The following is a 26436-nucleotide window of genomic DNA, read 5'->3' on the forward strand; positions in this document are numbered from 1 at the left end:
CGCGCTCTCCCTCGCGCGCTCTCCCTCGCGCGCTCTCCCTCGCGCGCTCTCCCTCGCGCGCTCCCTCGCGCGCTCCCTCGCGCGCTCCCTCGCGCGCTCCCTCGCGCGCTCCCTCGCGCTCTCCCTCGCGCTCTCCCTCGCCCGCTGCCTCGCCCGCTGCCTCGCGCTCTCCCTCGCGCTCTCCCTCGCGCGCTCTCCCTCGCGCGCTCTCCCTCGCGCGCTCTCCCTCGCGCGCTCTCCCTCGCGCGCTCTCCCTCGCGCGCTCTCCCTCGCGCGCTCTCCCTCGCGCGCTCTCCCTCGCGCGCTCTCCCTCGCGCGCTCTCCCTCGCGCGCTCTCCCTCGCGCGCTCTCCCTCGCGCGCTCTCCCTCGCGCGCTCTCCCTCGCGCGCTCTCCCTCGCGCGCTCTCCCTCGCGCGCTCTCCCTCGCGCGCTCTCCCTCGCGCGCTCTCCCTCGCGCGCTCTCCCTCGCGCGCTCTCCCTCGCGCGCTCTCCCTCGCGCGCTCTCCCTCGCGCGCTCTCCCTCGCGCGCTCTCCCTCGCGCGCTCTCCCTCGCGCGCTCTCCCTCGCGCGCTCTCCCTCGCGCGCTCTCCCTCGCGCGCGCTCCCTCGCGCGCGCTCCCTCGCGCGCGCTCCCTCGCGCTCTCCCTCGCGCGCGCGCCCTCTCTCGCCCGCCCTCTCTCGCCCGCCCTCTCTCGCCCGCCCTCTCTCGCCCGCCCTCTCTCGCCCGCCCTCTCTCGCCCGCCCTCTCTCTCCCGCCCTCTCTCCCGCCCTCTCTCTCCCGCCCTCTCTCTCCCGCCCTCTCTCTCCCGCCCTCTCTCTCCCGCGCACGCGCGCTCTCGCGCACGCGCGCTCTCGCACAATGACGTTGAGACTGGGGGTTCAGTTGGAAATTTTGAATCTGAGATTGATAGATTTTTTGTTCGGTGAAAGAACCAAAGTACCTGCCTAGATGGAGTTGAGCTACAGATCAGTCATGGACGTGTGATGGTATAGATTCCGGAGGTGGTTCCTCCTGTCCTTGCTTGTCAGTCAGCTTGCCATAGTGACATTATTCATGAGTGAACCTTGATTTGATAGTGTCAGCACTTTATTTTAATCGAGCTTATCTACTCCCCGCCTGACATCCAAGGATGTTCATTTTTATGTTTCTATCCCTGGAAAGCAGTCAGAAGTGAGAACTTCGCTTCACTCCTAGACCAAGAGTGTCACGTGCAGAACACCATTGACTTGGTATCAAACCTGATTTTTTTTCTGATGAATCGACTCAGCTATTCTCCGACTATTCTGAGCCATTGAGTGAGGCAGCCATGAAAAGTAAACTGGACCAACTTTAAACCCTGCAGTGAATATTTATACTCGGTTTTATTGGCAAGTGGAAACACTGTACACAGGTCTCCACTTTTGCTCTGTTAGGATTAAATTTAACTCCCCTCCCGACTGAGTCCTAAGCAAAGAGCAGTAGATTTTAAAATGTAATATCTATGCTTTGTCTGTAGGCGGTACGGTGGCACAGTGGTTAGCACTGCTGCCTCACAGCACCAGGGACCCGGGTTCGATTCCCGGTTTGGCTGACTGTCTGTGTGGAGTTTGCACGTTCTCCCCGTGTCTGCGTGGGTTTCCTCCGGGTGCTCCAGTTTCCCCCCACAGTCTGAAAGACGTGCTGGTTAGGTGCATTGGCCGTGCTAAATTCTCCCTCAGTGTACCCGAACAGGCGCCGGAGTGTGGCGACTCGGGGATTTTCACAGTAACTTCATTGCAGTGTTAATGTAAGCCTACTTGTGACACTAATAAATAAACTTTAAATTTTTGAAGCCACAAAGCTGCCACTTGCCACTTCGTAGTGACAGATTTTATGCTCAAGTCTCTAAAATCATCTTTATTATTCTTCTCAAAGAATGGAGGACAAAGGAGAAGTGAAATGTATCAAGTTTTCATTTGGGAACAAGATTCTCGCTGTGCAGAGAACACCAAAGGCTGTGGTAAGGAGGTGCTATCATTTTTGAATAAGATTTGGGATTGGAAGAAACTAGATTTGACACAGCGCGTGCTAAATTATTTTATTTTTTGCAGGATTTTATTAACTTCATTCCTGATCTGCCTCAAACGGAATACTCTCAAGAATGCAAGGTAATAATTATAATTAAAAGTTGTATACTTTTAATCTAAAATTTAATTTCCTGTCCATGTAAAAAAAAACCTTTCTGTTTTGTTCCTTCTGTAGACTAAAAATGCGAACATCTTGAGTTTCTGTTGGATCAGCACTAATGAAATTGTATTTATTACTGACCAGGGTGTTGAATTTTATCAGGTATGTACTATACATAGCAAGGGCAGGAAACCCCAACATTGTTCCCCACAAACCGTCCCAGTTAACTGTCATCTTGCTGTATAAAGGTTCGCAGAATGTTCAAGATTAATCAGAACCCAGTCCTTGCAAATATAGGAGCAAAATATAGCAGATGTTGGAAATTTGAAATAAAGAAACAGTGTTGTACATACTCAGCAGGTCAGGCAGCATCTATGGAGAGAAAAACAGGGTTAATGTTTCAGGTTGATGAACTTTCATCAGAGCTGAGGAAAGTTTGAGATGTTCCAAGCAGATGAAATTAGGATGGGTGGAAAAAGAACGAAAGGGAAAGTCTGTGGTAGTTTGGAACAGAAGATTAAATGGCAAAAGTGTTGGTATTGCAGGACCAAAAGGAATGGATTTGGGCAGGAAAATAAACAAAAGATGTGCTTAGAGCAGGTGTGCCCGTCAGAACGATGAACAGCTGGCATCCGAAAGCGAAAAACAATGTTTAAGCAGGCACAAAGAGGAGGGAAGTCAAAAGAAGAGGTGCCGTTCCTCGAGCTAGCATTGAACTTCACTGCAACACTGCAGCAGGCCAAGGGCAGAAAGGGCAGAGTGGGAGCAAGGTGCAGAATTAAAAATATAAGTGACTGGAAGCTTGAGGTCATGCTTGTGGACTAAACGGAGGTTTCCCAGAAAGCAGTCACCCATCCTGTGTTTGGTGTGTCCAAGGGCAACCAGGGATGGGAGGTAAATGCTGACCAGCCAGCGACGCCCATGTCCCACAAATAGTGGAGAGTTTCCCCGATTCTCATTGTTTGCAGTTTTGCTGGGACAGGTTGATGTCACATTCAGTCAAATACTGCCTTGGTGTCAGGGGTAGAACTCTCACTTCAGCTATAGGAATAAGGATGTAGTGAGATCAGGAGCTGAGTGGCCTCAACAGAACCCAAACTGAGTGTCAGTGAGCAGGTTATTGCAGAGTAAGTGTGGAAAGGTTGGACAGTTAGGTTAGCAGTAATCCTTCCATTTCAATAAGCTATAACCACTTCTTGAATCTTGAACCTTTTCTTGTAGCATCAAAAATCATTTTATTTCTATTATCTTTGGCCTTACTGTTGTAACTTCAAACGAGAACAAGGCTGCTTCTGCCGTCACCAATGTAATTAGGAATTGCTTTTTGATTTAAAGCCCTAGTCCAGATTGCACAAACTAAAATCCCAAATTGCTGCAAGTTACAATTGTATGTTTTGGAATGTGGCCTCAGCTGGTGTTTTTGTTATTCCCAGGTATTACCTGACAAGCGCACTTTAAAGCTTCTAAAAAATCAGAGCATCAATGTTAACTGGTGTATGTACTCCCCCGAAACTGCAGTGCTCCTGCTATCTACCACAGTGCATGGCAATGTTCTGCAGCCATTTTATTTCAGGGTAAGTCGACCTCTTCCTCTAATCACACTGCCTGAAACCTCTGCCTCATTCTTTGAACTAAATTATAAAAAAGGGAAATACCAAAGTGCAGAAAAGATTGATTAGAACGGTGACAGAAATTGTGCCTATCAGGAAAGCAGGAACGGACTGCGCTGCTTTTCTCTAGAAAAGGCAAGACTGAGAGGTGACCTGAAGAGGATCTTTAAAATAATGAATGGGTTCAATAGGGTAAATGTAGGGAGACTAATACTGGGGCTATAAATATAATACACTCACTAAAAAATTCGACGGAGCATCCAGGAGAAACTACTTCATCCAGAGAATGGTCAGAACTCTTCTCCTGGTAGTAAGTTTTAGAGGAAATAGGAGCAGACCACTCGATCCTGCTCCACCATTCACCTATATTGTGGCTGGTCTACCTCAATGCCATTTCTCCGCACTATTCCCTTACCCCTCAATGGCTTTAATATTTAGAAATCTTTCGATTCCTTTCTTGGATGTACTCAATGACTGAGCCTTTGCAGCCCTCTGGGGTGGGGAATTCCAAAGGCTCCAATCTTGCAAATGAAGAAATTCCTCCTCATCTCGGTCCTAGTTGAGACTAAAGAGCATTAATGCATTAAAGGGGAAATTGGGTAAGTACGTAAGAGAGAAAGGAATAGGACAAAATGTCGATAGGATTAGATGGAGAGGGGTGGGAGGATAGACCAGGAGGGTTGAATGGTCTGTTTTTGCTGTGGCGATGTTACAATACTTTTATACACTCTCACGCAGCTTGAAGCTCCTTGAAACATTATGTAATTTGTTATTTTCTGAATAGAAAAAGTATCTGAAATTTTAACTGCTGTGAATGGCCACCCCAATTCTCAAAATATACTGCTTAGATTGCCAGCTTAATTTTTGTCTTGGGAAGCAGGTAAATGGGAACAGAAATATTTATTGCTCAAAGTTAATGGCTGGGCAGAGGGGGAGTGCAACAGTGAAAAATGCCAGTAATCCAGTGGGAAGGCAAGTCAGTGACGATGAATTCCATCTCTGTGATAGTGAGCGAGGGAACAATGTGATAAAAGAATAACTGGATGTGGGCACGTTGTGAAGAACCCAGAAGGAAAGGGTCCTGTAATCAGTCAAAGTCAATCCCTGGGGCAGAATAATTTCATGGCGCTTGGTTTTGAAAAAAACAGTGTTGAATCAGAATTTTAATGGAATGATAACTCTCTCAGGTTAATAACTGGATAAAATCTGTTTAGAGTTGTGAAGAATTTATTCTAAAATTTTTGTGTGCCTTTGTTTTAATAAAAGGACTAACCCAGTTTTAGATTTTCAATTTTTGTTAGAATTCTGTAACATTTTAATACTTTATTCTTCAGATCATCTGTAATGTGTTCTAAATCTAACCAAATAAGACAGCTTTGACTTTATACAGATGTTAATAAGCTCACAGGGGCAGATTTGGGCCCAGAGGGATGAATTAATGCTAATAATTAAACAGTTGGTCAAACCTCGAAGAGCTCAGTGTAGAGTAGTGGGAAAATACATCTCCGATCTCGGAGAGTGGGCCCAAATTCTTAACCTGTTTAAAAAAATAAAAATGTGGTGATCTGTGCAGGCTTGGATGGAAATGATGACGGGTCCCTTTCCCTTTTTCTGCTCTTTAGGATCATACACCACCTTACAAATAGGTGGTTGCAGTTCATGTAAATTAGGGAATTAAAACTGTATCGTGCAATTCCTACATGAGAGGGAAAATCTACTCATGGTCACATTGCTGTCTCTGGGATCTTACTGTGCACAAATTGGCTGCCACCCTTCCTACATTATGACAGTGATGGTGCTTAAAAGCTTCATTGTCAAGCACTTTGGAAGACCCTGAGGTCACGAAAAGTGCTTTAGAAATGCATGTCTTTTCTTAACCATTTGCACCCTAGCAATGCTGGGTGTAAAGGATGGTTCTGTGGGCAGGGTCTTTCTGATCCTGTGCACCCTGGGACCAGAAACTCCTGCCCGAGATCAGCAGACCTTTCAGTTGTCTGTAATCTGTCTGTCCTGTCCGGGGGTGGTGCCGTAAGGCCGTGGAGGGATTGAAAACAAACATGAGAATTTTGAGCTATGATATTGCTTGGTCAGGAGTGAGTGTAAGTCAGTGACTAATTGCGCTAAGCAAATTACCCATTCAGAAAATGGTCTTGCTTTTTCCTCTGTGGCAGTCTTTGAGTACACACAGCCTAACTCCTTGTGTCACAATAAGCAGTTGAGGCACAAGTGTTTATGTATTGAGATTTGAATCAATCTGATTTTACTTTCCAGAGTGGAACAATGTCCAAAATGCCAAAGTTTGAAATTGAGTTACCTGCTTCTCCCAAATCTGGAAACCTCTGCCTTTCTGATATTATTATGGCCACCATGTAAGTAAAAAGCTGCTGTTTTTCTCAGACTGTTATTGGAAATCAGTGCCAACCATTCACACTGCTACCACCATAGTATGGGTTAGAAGCACATTCAGCTATGCTTGATCCTGACTATTCAGTTACCACGTTCTATTGATGCAATAATGTTTAAAAGTTTATTCATTAGTGTCACAAGTAGGCTTATATCAACACTAATGAAGTTACTGTGAAATTCCCCTAGTCGCCACACTCCTGCACCTGTTCGGGTACACTGAGGGAGAATTTAGCACGGCCAATGCACCTAACCAGCACGTCTTTCAGACTGTGGGAGGAAACTGGAGCACCCGGAGGAAACCCAGGTAGACACGGAGAACGTGCAGACTCCGCACAGACAGTGACCCAAGCCGGGAATCAAACCCGGGTCCCTGGCGCTGTGAGGCCGCAGTGCTAACCACTGTGCCATGGTGCTAACGAATCCCTCCACTGTTTATTTACAGTTGCTCTGTTTCTCTCAATATACCCTAATCGCAGGGTTAATTTTAAGAATGCAATGGTAATTTATTTTAAATCTCTTTTATACCAGATATGGGCAACTTTACGTTCTTTATCTGAAGCACCAACCAAGAACTCCAAATAACCCAGGGGCAGAAGTGATCTTGTACTATTTACCCAGGTAAGATTTGTTGATTAGAATCACATTTTCCCTCCACTATATTTCAGAATGTTTTCGTAAATATATGCTGCATTTTAATTTCAGGGATGGACAGTGTAAGAAACTGCATATATTAAAATTGAATACCACAGGAAAATTTGCTTTGAACGTTGTTGATAATTTGGTTGTGGTGCATCACCAGAGTTCACAGGTGAGGAATTTACCTTTAGCTTCTTTCCTACTTGCTATTCAATCTTACAACATCTGAGTTATTGTTTCCTTCCCACACCCAATGGTGCACAAGGCAGACTTTTATCTGTTCCCATAGCAAGGTTTTTCTTGGCTAGTCTGTGGCCAGAGGCTTATAGCTTGAGGGATGCCACTCCACATCAAGCGTGACTGATCAGTCCTCTCTCCCAGTCTCACCACCAGCCCTCAGCCTGCTTAGAAGGATTTTGCAGGGTGACACTCAACCTGCTTTGATAGTCTTATGAATGGCCATCAAGTCCTAGGGTGGGACTCGAACCCAGAGCTTCGGGTTCAGAGGCAGGGACACTATCCACTGCACCACAAGACATATGATCATCTTAGTGCCAAGATAAAAATTACAAATGGCATCTGCTTGTCCTATTTAAATTTGGCGAATGAATTTGTTAAAAGTTTTACTTAATTTGAGGCTAAAACTAGGAAAGATAGTTTAAAAGTAAGAGTCTCTCATTTAAGACAGAGATGAGATGGGGGTTCTTCCCTCAGAGAGTCGTTAGTCTGTGGAAATCCTTTCCACAGAAATCAGTGGCATGCACACAAAACAGGAGTGAAGGAACGAATGAACAACAGATTAGAAGGAGCAGGCCATTCAGCCATTCTGTCCCGGAATTCATTAAGACATTGGGTTATTTGATTGTGATCTTAACTCCACTTTTCTGCCTATCCACCGTAACCCTTGACTTCCTTCGCAATCAAAAATCTATCTAACTCGGACTTCAATGTATTCAGTGATCCAGCCTTCACTTCTCTCTGTGGAAGAGAATTCCAAAGATTACAGAATCTCACAATTGTTACAGCATGGGAGGAGGCTATTTGGCCCAGCAAGAAGCTGTTGGATAGGCACATGGAGTACTTCGGGATGATAGGGAGGAAATAGCTTGATCTGGGTTTCAGACAAAGCTCGGCACAACATCGTGGGCCGAAGGGCCTGTTCTGTGCTGTAATGTTCTATGTTCATGTCTGCACCGGCTCTCTGAATGAAGAATTTACTTAGTTCTTTCACGTTCTCCCAATAACCCTGCAATTCTCCTTTTAAAGACCCTCTGAGAAAACAGATTCCTTTTTAAGCCATGCCCCCCAAATCTAAATTCTCCTACAAGGGGAAACATCTTGTCAGCATTTATCCTGTCAAACCCCCTCAGAATCTTGTATGTTTTAATAAGATCACCTCTCATTTTTGTAAACTTCAATGAGTAGACCCAATTAGCTCAATCTTTCTCATAAAACAGTCCCTTCATCCCAGGAATCAACCTAGTGAACCTTCTCTGAACTGCTTCCAATACAAGTATTTTTTTAATTCATTTCTTGAGATGTGGGTATCTTTGTTATTGCCCACCCCTGGTTGGCTTTGAGAAGTGGCTGCCTTCTTGAACCATATGGTGGAGTTACACCGCCAGTGCTGTTAGGGTGGGAGTTCTAGGACTTTGATCCGATCGATGACAGTTGAGTAACGGCAATATAATTCCTAGTCAGGATGGTGTGTGATAGCTTGTTTGATTGTGAAACTTTTGAAAGTGACTTAATGTAAGGCTTTTGGCATTGCAGTTCACTTGATAGAGTCATAGAATCACTCAGCGCAGAAAAGGCCCTTCGGCCCATCAAGTCTGCACTGACACCAACTACCACTAAAGTCACACTAATCCCATTTTCCAGAATTTGTCCCATATCCATGAATTTTTTGATGTTTCAACTGTTCATCCAAATATTTTTTAAAGGTTGTAAGATTTCCGGCCTCCACTATCTTCCCAGGCAGCGCCTTCCAGATTCCCATCACTCTCAGTGAAAACATTTCTTCTCACATCCCCTCTGAATCTTCTACCACTCACCCTAAAACTGTGCCCCCTCGTGATTGACCCCTCAACTAAGGGGAACAGCTGCTCCCTACTCACCCTGTCCATTCCCCTCATAAGCTTATACACCTCAATCATATCCTCCCCCAGCCTTCTCTGCTCTAGAGAAAACAATCCAAGCCTATCCAGTTTCTCCTGATAGCTCAAATGCTCCATTCCAGGCAACATCCTGGTGAAAGAGCTTCTATAGGTATGTTAGGAGCAAAAGGATAGTGAGGGATAAAATTGGTCCTCTTGAAGACCAGAGTGGTAGACTGTGTATGGAACCAAAAGAGATGGGGGAGATACTAAATGGTTTTTTTGCATCCGTATTTACTGAGGAAACGGGCATGGAGTCTACGGAAATAGGGCAAACTGGTAGGGAGGCCATGGAACCTTTACAGATTAAAGGGGAGGAGGTGCTCGCTGTCTTGAGGCAAATCAGAGTGGATAAATCCCTAGGACCGGACAGGGTATTCCCACGGACCTTGAGGGAAGCTAGTGTTGAACTTGCAGGGGCCCTGGCAGACATATTTAAAATGTCAGTAAGTTTGACGTCGGTGGTGGGCAAGTTATTGGAAGGTGTGATAAGGGATAGGATCTACAAATATTTGGATAGACAGGGACTTATTAGGGAGAGTCAACATGGCTTTGTGCGTGGTAGGTCATGTTTGACCAATCTATTAGAGTTTTTCGAGGAGGTTACCAGGAAAGTGGATGAAGGGAAGGCGGTGGATGTTGTCTACCTGGATTTCAGCAAGGCCTTTGACAAGGTCCCTCATGGGAGGTTAGTTAGGAAGGTTCAGTCGCTGGGTATACATGGGGAAGTAGTAAATTGGATAAGACACTGGCTCAATGGAAGAAGCCAGAGAGTGGTTGTGGAGGATTGATTCTCTGAGTGGAGGCCTGTGACTAGTGGTGTGCCGCAGGGATCAGTCTTGGGTCCATCGTTGTTTGTCATCTATATCAATGATCTGGATGATAATGTGGTAAATTGGATCAGCAAGTTTGCTGATGATACAAAGATTGGAGGTGTAGTGGACAGTGAGGAAGGTTTTCAAAGCTTGCAGAGGGATTTGGACCAACTAGAAAAATGGGCTGAAAAATGGCAAATGGAATTTAACGCAGACAAGTGTGAGATATTGCACTTTGGAAGGACAAACCAAAGAAGAACGTACAGGGTAAATGGTAGGACTCTGAAGAGTGCAGTTGAACAGAGGGATCTGGGAATACAGGTACAGAATTCCCTAAAAGTGACGTCACAGGTGGATAGGGTCGTAAAGAGTGCCTTTGGTACATTGGCCTTTATAAATCGGAGTATCGAGTATAAAAGTTGGAGTTTTATGGTAAGGTTATATAATGTGGAGATGCCGGCGTTGGACTGGGGTAAACACAATAAGAAGTTTAACAACACCAGGTTGAAGTCCAACAGGTTTATTTGGTAGCAAAAGCCACACAAGCTTTCGAAGCTCTAAGCCCCTTCTTCAGGTGAGTGGGAATTCTGTTCACAAACAGAGCTTATAAAGACACAGACTCAATTTACATGAATAATGGTTGGAATGCGAATACTTACAACTAATCCAGTCTTTAAGAAACAAAACAATGGGAGTGGAGAGAGCATCAAGACAGGCTAAAAAGATGTGTATTGTCTCCAGACAAGACAGCCAGTGAAACTCTGCAGGTCCACGCAACTGTGGGAGTTACAAATAGTGTGACATGAACCCAATATCCCGGTTGAGGCCGTCCTTGTGTGTGCGGAACTTGGCTATCAGTTTCTGCTCAGCGACTCTGCGCCGTCGTGTGTCGCGAAGGCCGCCTTGGAGAACGCTTACCCGAATATCAGAGGCCGAATGCCCGTGACCGCTGAAGTGCTCCCCAACAGGAAGAGAACAGTCTTGCCTGGTGATTGTCGAGCGGTGTTCATTCATCCGTTGTCGCAGATGCCATCATCTCACGTGAGAACACCATCCACCAGGTACACGGTACATACTCTTGCAACTCGGCCAACGTTGTCTACCTGATACGCTGCAAGAAAGGATGTCCCGAGGCATGGTACATTGGGGAAACTATGCAGACGCTGCGACAACGGATGAATGAACACCGCTCGACAATCACCAGGCAAGACTGTTCTCTTCCTGTTGGGGAGCACTTCAGCGGTCACGGGCATTCGGCCTCTGATATTCGGGTAAGCGTTCTCCAAGGCGGCCTTCGCGACACACGACAGCGCAGAGTCGCTGAGCAGAAACTGATAGCCAAGTTCCGCACACACAAGGACGGCCTCAACCGGGATATTGGGTTCATGTCACACTATTTGTAACTCCCACAGTTGCGTGGACCTGCAGAGTTTCACTGGCTGTCTTGTCTGGAGACAATACACATCTTTTTAGCCTGTCTTGATGCTCTCTCCACTCCCATTGTTTTGTTTCTTAAAGACTGGATTAGTTGTAAGTATTCGCATTCCAACCATTATTCATGTAAATTGAGTCTGTGTCTTTATAAGCTCTGTTTGTGAACAGAATTCCCGCTCACCTGAAGAAGGGGCTTAGAGCTTCGAAAGCTTGTGTGGCTTTTGCTACCAAATAAACCTGTTGGACTTTAACCTGGTGTTGTTAAACTTCTTACAAGGTTATATAAGGCATTGGTGAGGCCGAATTTGGAGTATTGTGTACAGTTTTGGTCACCTGGTTACAGGAAGGATGTAAATAAGGTTGAAAGAGTGCAGAGAAGGTTCACAAGGATGTTGCCGGGACTTGAGAAGCTGAGTTACAGAGAGAGATTGAATAGGTTGGGACTTTATTCCCTGGAGCGTCGAAGATTGAGGGGAGATTTGATAGAGGTGTATAAGATTTTGATGGGTATAGATAGAGTGAATGCAAGCAGGCTTTTTCCGCTGAGGCTAGGGGAGAAAAAAACCAGAGGGCATGGGTTAAGGGTGAAAGGAGAAAAGTTTAAAGGGAATATTAGGGGGGGCTTCTTCACGCAGAGAGTGGTGGGAGTGTGGAATGAGCTGCCGGATAAAGTGGTAAATGCGGGGTCACTTTTAACATTTAAGAAAAACTTGGACGGGTTCATGGATGAGAGGGGTGTGGAGGGATATGGTCCAAGTGCAGGTCAGTGGGACTAGGCAAAAAATGGTCCGGCACAGACAAGAAGGGCCAAAAGGCCTGTTTCTGAGCTGTAATTTTCTATGGTTCTATGAATCTCCTCTGTACCCCCTCCAGTGCAATCACATCCTTCCTATAGTGAGGTGACCAGGACTGCACACAGAAATCCAGCTGTGATCCAACCAACATTCTGTACAGCTCCAACATTACCTCTCTGCTCTCATACTCTATGCCACAACTGATAAAAGCAAGTGTCCCATATGTCTTCTTAACCTCTTAGCTGCCTTCAGGGATTTGTGAATAATTACCCCAACCTGTTCCTCTGAGCTTCCTAGTGTCCTGCCATTCATTAAATACTTCCTTGTCCTGTTACTTCTTCCAATGTGCATCACCTCGCACTTATCAGGGTTAAATACCATCTGCCACTGCTCTGCCCATCTGACCAACCCCATGTATATCTTCCTGTAACCTACCACCATCTGCTTCACTAGTAACCATCTGCCCAATCTTGGTGTCGTCTACAAACTTACTTATCATTCCCCCCACATTGTTATCTATATCATTGATGTATATAACAAACAGTAGGGACCCAGCGCTGATCCTTTTGGTACACCTCTGGACACGACACCCCCCCCACCCCCAGCCTCCAGTCACTCCAACAGCCTTCTACCACCACCCTTTGTGTCCTGTTTCTGATCCATCTCGCCAAGTTTCCCAGAAACCCCCATGTGCTTCAACCTTCTCGATCAGTCCCATGTGGGACCTTGTCAAAGGCTTTGCTAAAATCCATTTAAACTACATCAACTGAACTTCCCTCATCCACACACTCGATCTCTTTTTCAAAATATTCTAATAAATTTATTAGGCATGACCTCCCTCTGACAAAGCCATGCTGACTATCCATAATTAACCCATGCCTTTCCAAGTGGAGATTAATTCTCTCTTTCAGAATTTCCTCCAGTAGTTTCCGTACCACTGACGTGAGACTCACCGGTCTGTTATTCCCAAGCTGATAGAGTCACTGTAGGGGAGAAAGTGGGAAGAATTGTCAACCTTCAAATGTAACCTCGAAGTTTGTTTTATTTTGTTCAGACATCAATGATTTTTGATATAAAACTGCGAGCAGAATTTGATGGAGCTGTCACGATTCATCATCAAGTGCTTCCATCTCTATCCATTCACCCATGCAAGATTCCTCGGGCAGGTGTGTAAGCTCAATCTTCAGCGCAAGTGATATTTTTGCACAGTTTGATGGTTGTTCACTTACTGCTGAGCACAGTTTCTGTCTGCATTGAAAACTGATCTAATTTTAAAAATAAGTTCTTCCTGCGTCCCACCTCCGAGTGAGCTGTTGAGTACCACTACCTCTGCCCCCTGCTGGTGGCTTTTATTCTCTGCTGTCCTGGCCTAAGCTCTGGAATTCCTTCACTAAACCCTTCTGTCTCTCTACTTCACTCTCCTCCATTAAGGTGCTCTTTAAGAACATAAGAACTAGGAGCAGGAGTAGGCCTTCTGGTCCCTCGAGCCTGCTCCGCCATTCAATAAGATGATGGCTGATCTTTTTGTGGACTCGGCTCCACTTACCCGCCCGCTCACCATCACCCTTAATTCCTTTACTGTTCAAAAATGTATCTATCCTTGCCTTAAAAACATTCAATGAGGTAGCCTCAACTGCTTCACTGGGCAGGGAATTCCACAGATTCACAACCCTTTGTGTGAAGAAGTTCCTCCTCAACACAGTCCTAAATCTGCTCCCCCTTATTTTGAGGCCATGCCCCCTAGTTCTAGTTTCACCTGCCAGTGGAAACAACTTCCCTGCTTCGATCTCATCTATTTCCTTCATAATCTTATATATTTCTGTAAGATCTCCCCTCATTCTTCTGAATTCCAATGAGTATAGCCCCAGTCTACTCAGTCTCTCCTCATAAACCAACCCTCTCAACTCCGGAATCAACCTAGTGAATCTCCTCTGCACTTCCTCCAGTGCCAGTATATCCTTTCTTAAGAACATAAGAACATTAGAACTAGGAGCAGGATTAGGCCATCTGGCCCCTCGAGCCTGCTCTGCCATTCAATAAGATCATGGCTGATCTTTTTGTGGACTCAGCTCCACTTACCCGCCCGCTCAGCATAACCCTAAATTCCTTTACTGTTCAAAAGTACTGTTTCTCAAGTAAGGAGACCAAAACTGTACACAGTACTCCAGGTGTGGCCTCACCAGCACCTTATACAGCTGCAACATAATCTCGCTGTTTTTAAACTCCATCCCTCTAGCAATGAAGGACAAAATTCCATTTGCCTTCTTAATTACCTGCTGCACCTGCAAACCAACTCCTTGAGATTCCTGCACAAGGACACCCAGATCCCTCTGCACAGCAGCATGCTGCAATTTTTTACCATTTAAATAATAGTCCATTTTGCTGTTATTCCGACCAAAATGGATGACCTCACATTTACCAACATTGTTCTCCATCTGCCAGACCCTCACCCACTCACTCAGACTATCTATATCCCTTTGCAAACTTTCAGTGTCTCTTTGATCGAGTTTTTGATCTTCTGTCCTGATATCTCCTTATGTGTCTCAGTATCAACATTTGTTTGATAACACTCCAGTGACATTAAATCCTGACATAGAAACTGCATCTTGCACAACAGTTTCATTCTGTGTAATACTGTCATAATGTCTTGAAATTCTGTGGCAGGTCCGTCAGCTGTGACAACTCAAAGTCCAGTCCCGTGTGAACTTTGTATCCTTCAGAGGAAGTTGTACACCAGTGTATTATGACATTTAAAATATATGTTTCTTGGGAATTTTGGGATAAGCTGTAAAACTAGCACAATTCTGCCGATGCTGGGAATCTGAAATATACTCAGCAGGTCAGACAGCATCTGTGGAGAGAGAGACAAACTGAGTTAATGATTTCAGGTCAATTAATCAGAAAGGTAAAATGTTAGAGATAATATCTTTGCAGAGCGGAGGGGCTGGGGGAGGAAAGGTGAAAGGTGAGGTCAGTGATAGGATGGAGGGCAGGAGTAATTGGAAGGAATGACCGAGTCACCAAAAGGATTGGTGGGGGGGGGGTGGAGGGCATTAGTATCTCTTGAACCATTGAAGCTTGCAATGCTTTACACCTAAAAGGAAGTGTTTTGTTAAAGCGGCAGGTGACGTTTGGGATGAAATGAACTGTAGGTCAGTACAGCTCTGAGATAGTGAATTTGTACTACTGAATAAACAGGCCAAGAGGGCTCACAACACTGAGTGTGGATCTCAGGAAGTGGGTATGGTAGCATGATGTTTACATTTCTGGATTAGTAATCCAGATATCTTGATTAATGATCCAGGATCTGAGTTCAAAACCCACCACAACAATTCAGTTATAATTAAAAAGCTAATACCGGATTGTTGTAGAATCCTAGAATCCCTACAGTGCAGAAGGAGGCCATTCGGCCCATCAAGTCTGCACTGACTACAATCCCACCCAGGCCCTATCCCCGTTGCCCCACGTATTTACCCTGCTAATCCCCCTGACACTAAGGGGCAATTTAGCCAATCAACCTAACCCGCACATCTTTGGACTGTGGGAGGAAACCGGAGCACGGGGAGAATGTGCAGACTCTACATAGACAGTGACCCAAGCCGGGAATTGAACCCGGGTCCCTGGCGCTGTGAGGCAGTAGTGCTAACCAGAATCCATCTGGTTCACTAATGCCATGCTTACCCATTCTGGGTTATCTATGACTCCAGTCCCACAGCAAAATGGTTGACATTTAACTGTTTCCGGAAATGACCAAACAAGCCATTCGAGCAAAGAGGCAGTTCACCACTACCTTATCCATGGTAATTTGGGAGGTGAAGTCGTCAGCTACGCCTGCACCTGTAATGTAAAAGAAAAGCCTTGAGAAATGCAGCATGTCACAGAGGTATTTATGATCTTGGGTGAATCAAAAACATTAAGGGTGGAATTCATGTGGGATAATAGGGAGCAGAAGACAATTGCTGAGGAAGTGAGTTTTAGTAGACCTGTGACCAAACACAAGAAGAAAATCTTTTGGATGAGATGTTAAACCGCGGCTCCGTCTGCCCTCGGGTGGATATAAAAGAGCAGGGGGGTTATTCGTGGTGTTCTGGTCAAAAGTTATCCCTCAATCAACATCACAAGAACAGATTATCTGATCATTATCACATTGCTATCTGTGGGAGCTTGCTATGCACAAATTAGTTTATGGGGAGGCGATGACCTAGTGGGGTATTATCACTAGACTACTAATCCGGAAATTCAGCTAATGTTCTGGGGACCAGGGTTCGAATCCCACCACAGCAGCTAGTGGAATTTGAATTCAATAAAAATATCTGGAATTAAGAATCTACTGATGACCATGAAACCATTGTCGATTGTCGGAAAAACTTATCTGGTTCACTAATGTCCTTTAGGGAAGGAAGTCTGCACCCCTTACCCGGTCTGGCCTACATATGACTCCAGAGCCACAGCAATGTGGTTAACTCAACTGCCCACAAAGGGCAACTAGGAATGGGCAATAAATGCTGGCCAGCCAGCGACGATACCCATGTCCCATAAATAAATTTTTAAAAATTAGTTGCCGTGTTTCCTACATCACGACAATGACTACACTTCGAAAGGATTTAATTGACCGTCAAGCATTTTGAGACATCCGGTGATCGTGTAAAATGCTGTATAAATGCAAGTCCATCTTTCTTTAATATTATGTGCAAGTAAATTCAGTAAAGATGTAATTATCTTGTCAATGGTGTCGTGCATTCTTTAACACCTAGATTCTTCCTCATGGACTGTGTTTCAACCTGATATTATAATCAATGCAAGTGAAGGTGAGTGAATTCTGGGAGTTCATTATATTTGTGCTGTGGGCATTTATAAACTTGCAAAGTGTCATTAAAGTGGTTTGCAGTAATGTCTGACCCAGCCTGTACTGCTTTTGAATCTTCTGGAAAGATAGCGGTTTGCTTCCTTGTGGCCAACTGTTACAAGGTCACTCTTAATGTGAATCCAGAGCACTGGTGTTCAATGTCAGATTTTGTGTGTGGTTTATTTGCCCTTTTCACCTTAATTCACTCTGCCCTGTCCTCGCATTCACCTACCTGGGGGTCAGTTTATCTCAATTGGCTGAACAGCTGGTTTGCGATGCCAACAGCACAGTTTCAATTCCTGAGGTTATTCATGAAAGCCCTGACTTCTCAACCTGGCCCCTTGCCGAAGGTGTGGTGACCCCAGGTTCAAATCACCACCAGTCAGTCCCTATGGGTATCTGGTGACATTAGCTTTACCTTTTACCTGTTGCTATCTCTTCAAGAAGCATAGTAATTGGCAAAAGGAAAAAAGGGGAGATTATCTCTTTCTTATGCAGCCAGCGATTATTGTTTTTTTTAAAAATTCATTCATGGAATGTGAGCATCTCTGGCTGGGCCAGCATTTATTGCCCATCCCTAATTGCCCCTTGAGAATGTGGTGGTGAGCTGCCGCCTTGAACTGCAGTAGTCCATGTGATGTGGGAGGAAACCGGAGCACCCGGGGAAACCCATGCAGACACAGGGAGAACGTGCAAACTCCACACAGACAGTGACCCGAGGCCGGAATTGAACCTGGTTCCCTGGTGCTGTGAGGCACTGTGCCACCATGACATATGTCTCCTTTATTAGTCCTTCAGATAATGTCTAGAAAACAACCAAAGCAGCAACTATATTGTTGGCTGAATTCACTGCATTTTGCAGTTCTCTATTCACTATTTCCCAAGCACTGGACAAATATTTGCTTTACGAATTTTTAAACACAGGCTCTGAAAAGAGCCTTGGTGGTGAGGGTAAGCTATATTGCTTGTAGAATTCCTGCAATTGTACCCCTCACTGCCTCTGAATAATGAAACTATATACAGTCAAATACATAGAATTTACATTACAGAAACTGTTCCAACTGGTCTGCGCCAGTGTTCGTCCTTCACATGAGCCTCTTCCCACCCATTTCCTCTTTTCCAATCAATATTTCCTTCTATTCCTTTCTCCCATATGTCCTTCCCTTGTTTTCCCCTAAAGGTATCTATACTATTCATCTCAGCCACACCCTGTGAGAATGAGTTGTGCATTCTCACCATTCTCTGGGGAAGAGGATTTCTGCTGAATGCCTATTTGGATTTATTCACGATTGTATTTAAGGCCCCAAGTTTAACTCTTACCAACATTGTCTCAATGTTGACCCTTTCAAACCCCTCAGAGCTTTAAAAACCATTCCGTTCACCCCGAGCCTTTCCTTTAGTGGAAGAGAACCCCAGTCTGTTCACTCCATACTCAGATCTGTACTTTCACAGCTCATTCTAGGAAATCATCTTTGCATCTTCTCCACTACCTCTATATCCTTCTTGTGATATGTGGGGTTATGGGGAAAGGGTCTGGGTGGGATTGATGCAGGCTCGATGGGTCAAATGGCCTCTGACTGCACTGTAGGGATTCTATGATATGGAGACTAAAACTGTGCATCATACTGTTAAGCCTGACTTATTTTTGGAGCATATCTGCAGCTCCAACTGTAAGCAGTATTTTATTATTAAGGTTTATTGTAACTTCCGTCTTTCTGCAGCTTTTTACTTGACTGGTTTCTGTGGTTTGTGCATAGGTTACTTGTGGTGTCTCCAAATAAAGCTGCAGCCTATAGTCCACATGCTCCAGGACAAGGGGCGGTTGATGGATTTCCTGCTACAGAGAAAAGACTGCAAAATGGTCATCTTGTCTGTGTGCTGTCAGAGTGAGTATCTGGCTGCACTTGCAATCAGTCAGAACCATTAATGTTTTCAGTCTGGAATGTACATAAATAATAAATCAAGAATTCCTCATTTTAAAATTAGCCCGAATGTTTTCCCAGAATTCCTTACTTCTGGAGTTGTACAGAGCAGTGGTTAGGCCACAGCTGGAGTACTGTGTACCATTCTGGTCACCTCACTATAGGATGAATTTGATGGTACTAGAGGGGGTACAGAGGACATTCACCAGGATGTTGTCTGGGATGGAGCATTTGAGTTATAAGGAGAGACTGGATAGACTTGGATTGTTTTCTCTAGAGCAGAGAAGGCTGAGGGGGGACATGATTGAGGTCATAGAGGTTTACACCATGGAAACAGGCCCTTCGGCCCAACTTGTTCATGCAGCTCCTTTTTTTTAAACCACTAAGCTAGTCCCAATTTCCCACATTTGGCCAATATCACTCTAAATCCATCTTACCCATGTAACTGTCTAAATGCTTTTTAAACGACAAAATTGTACCTACCTCTACTACTGCCTCTGGCAGCTTGTTCCAGACACTCACCACCCTCTGTGTGAAAAATTGCCCCTATGAACCCTTTTGTATCTCTCCCCTCTCACCTTAAACCTGTGCCCTCTAGTTTTAGACTTCCCTACCTTTGGGAAAAGATATTGACTATCTAGCTGATCTGTGCCCCTCATTATTTTATAGACCTCTATAAGATCACCCCTAATTCTCATACTCTTCAGGGAAGAAAAATCACAGTCTGTCCAGCCTTTCCTTATAACTCAAACCATCAAGTGTATAGGATTATGAGGAGTATGGGCAGCGTGAGTAGGGAGCAGCTGTTCCCATTGGTTGAGGGGTCAATCATGAGGGGACATGGTTTTAGGGTGAGGGGTAGGAGATTCAGAGGGGATTTGAGAAAACATTTTTTCACTCAGGGTGGTGGGAACCTGGAATGCACTGAGGTAGTGGCGACCGGAAACCTTACAACCTTTAAAAAGTATTTGGATGAGCACTTGAAATACCTTAACATTCCGAGATATGGGACAAATGTTGGAAAATGGGATTAGCGTGACTTTAGTGATAGTTATTGTTGGTGCAGACTCAATGGGCTGAAGGGTCCCTTCTGTGCTGTATGATTCTAGCCCCAAGAGTGGAAAATCCTGCCCGAAGTCAGTGGACCCTTGCATGGTCCATGTCCTGCCCACTATGTTTCCCGTGGTGGGCAGGACAGGAACATTCCGTTCTATGGCACCTGCTCCTATTTTATGACGGTTATTTTCATCACTGGTAAAGTTTGTTTATAGTATTGTGCGAACAGCGTAGATTACACTTCATAAAACCAGAAATTGCTGCTGAAGAGATGCTGATGTTGTATTATTTACTCTGTCTGATTAGAGGATTCATAAAAATCATAGAATCCCTACAGTGCAGAAGGAGGCTATTCGGCCCATCGAGTCTGCACCAACAACAATCTCACACCCTAGGCCCTGTCCCCACAACCCTACACATTTACCCCGCTAACCCCTCTAACCTACACATCCCGGGACACCATAGAACCATAGAAAATTACAGCTCAGAAACAGGCCTTTTGGCCCTTCTTGTCTGTGCCGAACCATTTTTTTGCCTAGTCCCACTGACCTGCACTTGGACCATATCCCTCCACACCCCTCTCATCCATGAACCCGTCCAAGTTTTTCTTAAATGTTAAAAGTGACCCCGCATTTACCACTTTATCCGGCAGCTCATTCCACACTCCCACCACTCTCTGCGTGAAGAAGCCCCCCCCTAATATTCCCTTTAAACTTTTCTCCTTTCACCCTTAACCCATGCCCTCTGGTTTTTTCCTCCCCTAGCCTCAGCGGAAAAAGCCTGCTTGCATTCACTCTATCTATACCCATCAAAATCTTATGCACCTCTATTAAATCTCCCCTCAATCTTCTACGCTCCAGGGAATAAAGTCCCAACCTATTCAATCTCTCTCTGTAACTCAGCTTCTCAAGTCCCGGCAACATCCTTGTGAACCTTCTCTGCACTCTTTCAACCTTATTTACATCCTTCCTGTAACTAGGTGACCAAAACTGTACACAATACTCCAAATTCGGCCTCACCAATGCCTTATATAACCTTACCATAACACTCCAACTTTTATACTCGATACTCCGATTTATAAAGGCCAATGTACCAAAGGCACTCTTTATGACCCTATCCACCTGTGACGTCACTTTTAGGGAATTCTGTACCTGTATTCCCAGATCCCTCTGTTCAACTGCACTCTTCAGAGTCCTACCATTTACCCTGTACATTCTACTTTGGTTTGTCCTTCCAATGTGCAATATCTCACACTTGTCTGCGTTAAATTCCATTTGCCATTTTTCAGCCCATTTTTCTAGTTGGTCCAAATCCCTCTGCAAGCTTTGAAAACCTTTACAGATGGGCAATTTAGCATGGCAATCCACATAACTCGCACATCTTTGGTCTGTGGGAGGAAACCGGAGCACCCGGAGGAAACTCGCGCAGATATGGGGTGAACGTGCAGACTACGCACAGACAGTGACCCAAGCCGGGAATTGAACCCGGGTCCCTGGAGCTGTGAGGCAGCAGTGCTAAACACTGTGCCACCGTGCTGCCCCTTTAATTTATCTAAGGACTGGTTGCATTTGTTCATGTGCTGAGACTGCCCTGTAATTCTCTTACACCTTTTCATTTCAGTGCTGAGTACAGCTGAGCGTGGTAGCTTGCCTGTGATTGCCACCATATTTGATAAACTCAATCAGGTCTACAAGGAATACCTAGAAGCTGAGCAGAACTATGCCTTGGTGAGAACCGCCTGCAGAGTATTATCTGTCCATAATGTTTAGTCCGGTATGTTGCCCTGTGGGATGCAGTCTAATTTACTATGTGGAACACACATAGCAAGAAGTGCAGGCTGGAATCTCCCTGCCCTTCGATTCCTCCATTACTGGTGACCCACCTGTGAAATTCACAGCATAATTGGATTGTCAGTTAGATACATTACTCAAATATTTTGAGAGCTGTTGTCCACATCTCCTTAAAATAGGGAAAAATAAAGAATTTTGCTTGAAAAATAAGACATGCTGTCGAAGCTTTTAGTCTTGCACTCGTCAGGACAGGTGCAAGAACATCAAATTTCAAAGGGAGCAGCAATTGGCGCTGCCTGAGAAAAGGGCCCAAAACTGCCAATTAACACTGTTTTCTCCTGCAGTATACATTTTTGTTCCCTTTGAAATTTGGTATTCATGCATCTGGCCTGATGAGTGCAAGACAAAAACTTTGACAGCATGTCTCTTTTTTCACCAATACTAGAATGGCTTTGAATTTATACAGCATTCGTCATATCCTGGTGCTTCAAAGCCAATGAAGTATGCTTGTGAACTGTTGCAATGTAGTATGTACGGCAAGCAGTTTGCAAATATTAAGATCCCACAAATAGCATTGTAACAATGACGAGGTAATTTTATTTGGTTGGGAGAGGAATTTGGGCAAAGACCAAGGGGCAGACTCTCTCTGCACTTTGTTGAAATAGAGCCAAAGGATCTCTTATCTTTGTACAAGATCCGATATCTGCCTTTTGGGCAGAATCTTTCCTTTCTCCTTCTCGCCAAATTTGAAAGTAATTATCTTGAGTGCGGTGATTGAAGCATTTCTCTTTTGCGTAGGCTATGGAGTCTGGAACAAGTCGCAGTAGCTCAACCCAGAAGAGGCCAGTGCGAACACAGGCTGTCATTGACCAATCTGACATGTACACCCACGTCTTGTCTGTGTTCACTGAGAAAAAGGTTAGTGCTGCTGAATGAGATTCACTTAAATATGAGAACGGAAAATCTGACCAAAGCAAAATGAACCAGAAAGCAATCTAATCCAATGACACCATGGGACATTTGATCCCAAAGAGAGAGTTAGCAGTCTTGGAGATGATATGAGAAGCTGACTCAACACCAATACCCAACGCCCATCTAATTGGTGGCTAAATTTAGATGCTGGATTAAGAAAGAAATATGCATTTATATAGCACCTCTCGTGACCTAAGGACATCCCAAATACCGGTGAAGAACCGATCACACAGTGATACACTGGTATAATGTCAACAAACGAATCTGTTGATCCCTGCACTCCTTAGAGCTTCCCCAGAACAATTATCAATACCCAATACTCAATTAAGTACTTTTTGAATTGTTATATAGTAAGAAAAGTGGCAGTCAATATGCAAACAGCAAACTCCCGACAAACAGCAAACTCCCGACAAACAGCAAAACCAGCAACTCCAACAAACAGCAATGTTTAGTTCAGAAGAAATGGACTCCACCCTTGTAAAATTTAAATTTTGGGGCTAGAGAGAGGCTGTTAGCTGGTAACTCATGGGCAAGTATGCTAATTGTGGGGAGGCGATGGCCCAGTGGTATTATCACTAGACTATTAAGCTGGTGACTCAGTTAATGTTCTGGGGACCCGGGTTCGAATCCCACCACGGCAGATGGTGGAATTTGAATTCAATTTTTAAAAATCTGGAATTAACTGATGACCATGAAACAAACCATTGTCGATTGTCGGAAAAACCCATCTGGTTCACTAATGTCCTTTAGGGAAGGAAATCTGTCATCCTTACCAGCTCTGGCCTACATGTGACTCCAGAGCCACAGCAATGTGGTTGACTCTCAACTGCCCTCAAGGGCAACTAGGGATGGGCAATAAATGCTGGCCCAGCCAGCGACGCCCAAGTCTCATGAATGAGTAAAAAACAATTCACACCAGCTTTCAATGCTGAGCCTATCAGTGAGGACAGCAACAGTATACCTTGTGGCAGATGGGCTACCTCTGACAGCAACTTCTGGATTTCAGTGCATGTGTTGATGTCAGAGTGATCTGATTTTCCTTGTAAGAACAATGAGCGCAGGATCATAGAATGGTTACAGCACAGAAGGAAGGAGATTGTTGGGCCCGTCGGATCCAGCCCAACACTGCGAGAACGGTTTCACTACTCACCACTCCCCCACCCTTGTGCCGTATCGCTGCAACTTTCTTTCCCTTCGAGTGCTTATTCGATTCCATTTTGAAAGCCACAATTGAACCTGCTTCCACCACCCTCTTGGGCAGTGCATTCCAGATCCTAACCCCATGCTGTGATTTTTTTTTAGAAAGCCTTTCCCCATGCTGCCTTTGCTTCTTTCACCAATCACCTTAAATCTCTGCCTTCTGCTTAATCCTTCCATCAATGGGAAGTTTCTCCCCATCTACTCCGTCCACACCCCTCATGATTTTGAACACCTCTATCACAGAGTCGAGGTTTACAGCATGGAAACAGGCCCTTTGGCCCAACTTGTCCATGCCACCCTTTTTTAAAAAAAAAACCCTAAACTAATCCCAATTGCCCGCATTTGGCCCATGTCCCTCTCTACCCATCGTACCCATGTAACTATCTAAATGCTTTTTAAAAGATAAAATTGTACCCGCCTCTACTACTACCTCTGGCAGCTTGTTCTAGACACTCACCACCCTCTGTGTGAAAAAATTGCCCCTCTGGACACTTCTGTAACTCTCCCCTCTCACCTTAAACCTATGCCCTCTAGTTTTAGACTCCCCTACCTTTGGGAAAAGATATTGACTATCTACCTTATCTATGCCCCTCATTATTTTATAGACCTCTATAAGGTCACCCCTCAGCCTCCTACGCTCCAGAGAAAAAAGTCCCAGTCTATCCAGCCTCTCCTTATAACTCAATCCATCAAGTCCCGGTAGCATCCTAGTAAATCTTTTCTGCACTTTTTCTAATTTAATAATATCCTTTCTGTAATAGGGTGACCAGAACGGTACACAGTATTCCAAGTGTGGCCTTACCAATGTCTTGTACAACTTCAACAAGACGTCCCAACTCCTGTATTCAATGTTCTGACCGATGAAATCACCTTTCAACATTGTGTTCGCTGCGGAAAACAATCCCAGTTTACCCAGTCTTCCCACCTATCTGATGTCACATTAGGAATGGTCACAATACTCCAGGTGATAGCCTCACCATTATTATTAATGCAAATTCTGGGTCAATATTTTTTTCAATCCTGGAGTTTCCGATGGCCTGAATGGTATTACAAGAGCCCTGGAAACATATTGATTGTCTCTACAATATCAGTCTTTACCTGCTGCTGAAAATGGTGCTGAAGGGCTGAATGGTCTCATTTCATACTTGATCTTCTTTTAGCAGGGCCTTCCCCACAAGTTTGTTAGTGCAGTATTGATGGAATACATCCGGTCTCTCAATCAGTATCAGATCACAGTCCAGGTAATCCAACCCCCTCACTTCAATCAGTCATATCAACATCGGTGGAACTGAATTACTTACTTGCTTTAAAACATTTTATTTTAATACAGCATTACTTGTATGAATTGGTTATAAAAACCCTCGTCCAGCACAGCTTGTTCTACATGCTTCACCAGTTTCTCCAGTACCATGTGCTTAGTGACTCCAAACCACTGGTAAGATACCAAGCTTTCTGAACTATTCACTTCAATTGAGCTTTAACCGAATCGACAATATTCATTTACTACTTTTATTATGAAAGCAAAATACTGGAAAATCCAAAATGGAACAAAATGCTAGAAATACTCAGGTCAGGCAACAGCTGTGCAGAGAGAAGCAGAGTGAACGTTTTAGTTCTGTGACCTTTGGTCAGAACTGGGGAAAGTTGGAAATGTAATAGATTTTGAACAGCTGAAAGGAGGGAGGAAGGATAGACCTTATCTTCAATAGAGTGCCAGGGCTCTGGAGGGGCACCCGGAGGAAACCCATGCAGACACGGGGAGAACGTGCAAACTCCACACGGTGACCCAAGGGCGGGAATTGAACCTGGGTCCCTGGCGCTGAGAGGCAGCAGTGCTAACCACTGTGCCACCATGCCATCCTTGAATTTTAGATCATAATCTTTCACCATTCATTTCCTTTTTCTTTGTTATGTTTTTTTTCCCCTCTTGTCTCTCTCATTTCCTTTTCTTTATGTTTGGTAGCAATTCAGGATCTTGCCAATTGCACCCCCTCAGATACCGCTTTGTTTCTTTACTTGGTCCAGCACAATCATCCCTTTTGTCATTTAATCTTCTCGACCGTCCGTGTCTCCCCCCCCCCCCATCCCCCCCGACTGATCACATATTGTCACTTCTGTTTTATCCATCCATCCTCTTTCTTTCTTTAATCTTTCATGAGATGAGGACTTTTGGTATAGAGTTTTGGTCCTCTTACCTTGAAAAGGATATCGTAACATTGGAGGCAGTCCAAAGGAGATTCAGCAGGCTAATTCCTAGTATAAGAGGGTAGTCCTACCAAGAGAGACCAAATAGTCTGGCTTTGTATTAGAACATAGAACAGTACAGCACAGAACAGGCCCTTCGGCCCACGATGTTGTGCTGAGCTTTATCTGAAACCAAGATCAAGCTATCCCATTCCCTATCATCCTGGTGTGCTCCATGTGCCTATCCAATAACCGCTTAAATGTTCCTAAAGTGTCTGACTCCACTATCACTGCAGGCAGTGATCCACTCTCTGCGTAAAGAACCTACCTCTGATATCCTTCCTATATCTCCCACCATGAACCCTATAGTTATGCCCCCTTGTAATAGCTCCATCCACCCGAGGAAATAGTCTTTGAACGTTCACTCTATCTATCCCCTTCATCATTTTATAAACCTCTATTAAGTCTCC

General features: G+C 44.7%; 1 protein-coding gene across 16 annotated transcripts in view; it reads left to right on the forward strand.

Annotated features, from left to right (window-relative positions):
* The first annotated feature begins 1891 nt into the window (after positions 1–1891).
* Positions 1892–26436, forward strand: part of rmc1 (regulator of MON1-CCZ1) — a 39239-nt gene continuing 14694 nt past the window's right edge. For 2 of the 16 annotated variants that reach the window (XM_078215581.1, XM_078215584.1), the window contains exons 1-15: positions 1892–1978; positions 2070–2126; positions 2221–2307; positions 3579–3719; positions 6027–6124; positions 6690–6779; positions 6864–6969; positions 13051–13162; positions 14661–14705; positions 16751–16804; positions 18600–18728; positions 21441–21547; positions 22409–22528; positions 24943–25023; positions 25113–25217. In XM_078215581.1, the coding sequence (XP_078071707.1) occupies positions 1895–1978; positions 2070–2126; positions 2221–2307; positions 3579–3719; positions 6027–6124; positions 6690–6779; positions 6864–6969; positions 13051–13162; positions 14661–14705; positions 16751–16804; positions 18600–18728; positions 21441–21547; positions 22409–22528; positions 24943–25023; positions 25113–25217 (1416 nt within the window). In that variant the 5' untranslated portion in view covers positions 1892–1894. The remainder of the gene's footprint in view (positions 1979–2069; positions 2127–2220; positions 2308–3578; positions 3720–6026; positions 6125–6689; positions 6780–6863; positions 6970–13050; positions 13163–14660; positions 14706–16750; positions 16805–18599; positions 18729–21440; positions 21548–22408; positions 22529–24942; positions 25024–25112; positions 25218–26436) is intronic. The other 14 variants (XM_078215585.1, XM_078215589.1, XM_078215592.1 and 11 more) reach the window with 10 other exon arrangements.

Source organism: Mustelus asterias, chromosome 7 (assembly GCF_964213995.1).
Source record: "Mustelus asterias chromosome 7, sMusAst1.hap1.1, whole genome shotgun sequence".
Lineage (NCBI taxonomy): Eukaryota > Metazoa > Chordata > Chondrichthyes > Carcharhiniformes > Triakidae > Mustelus > Mustelus asterias.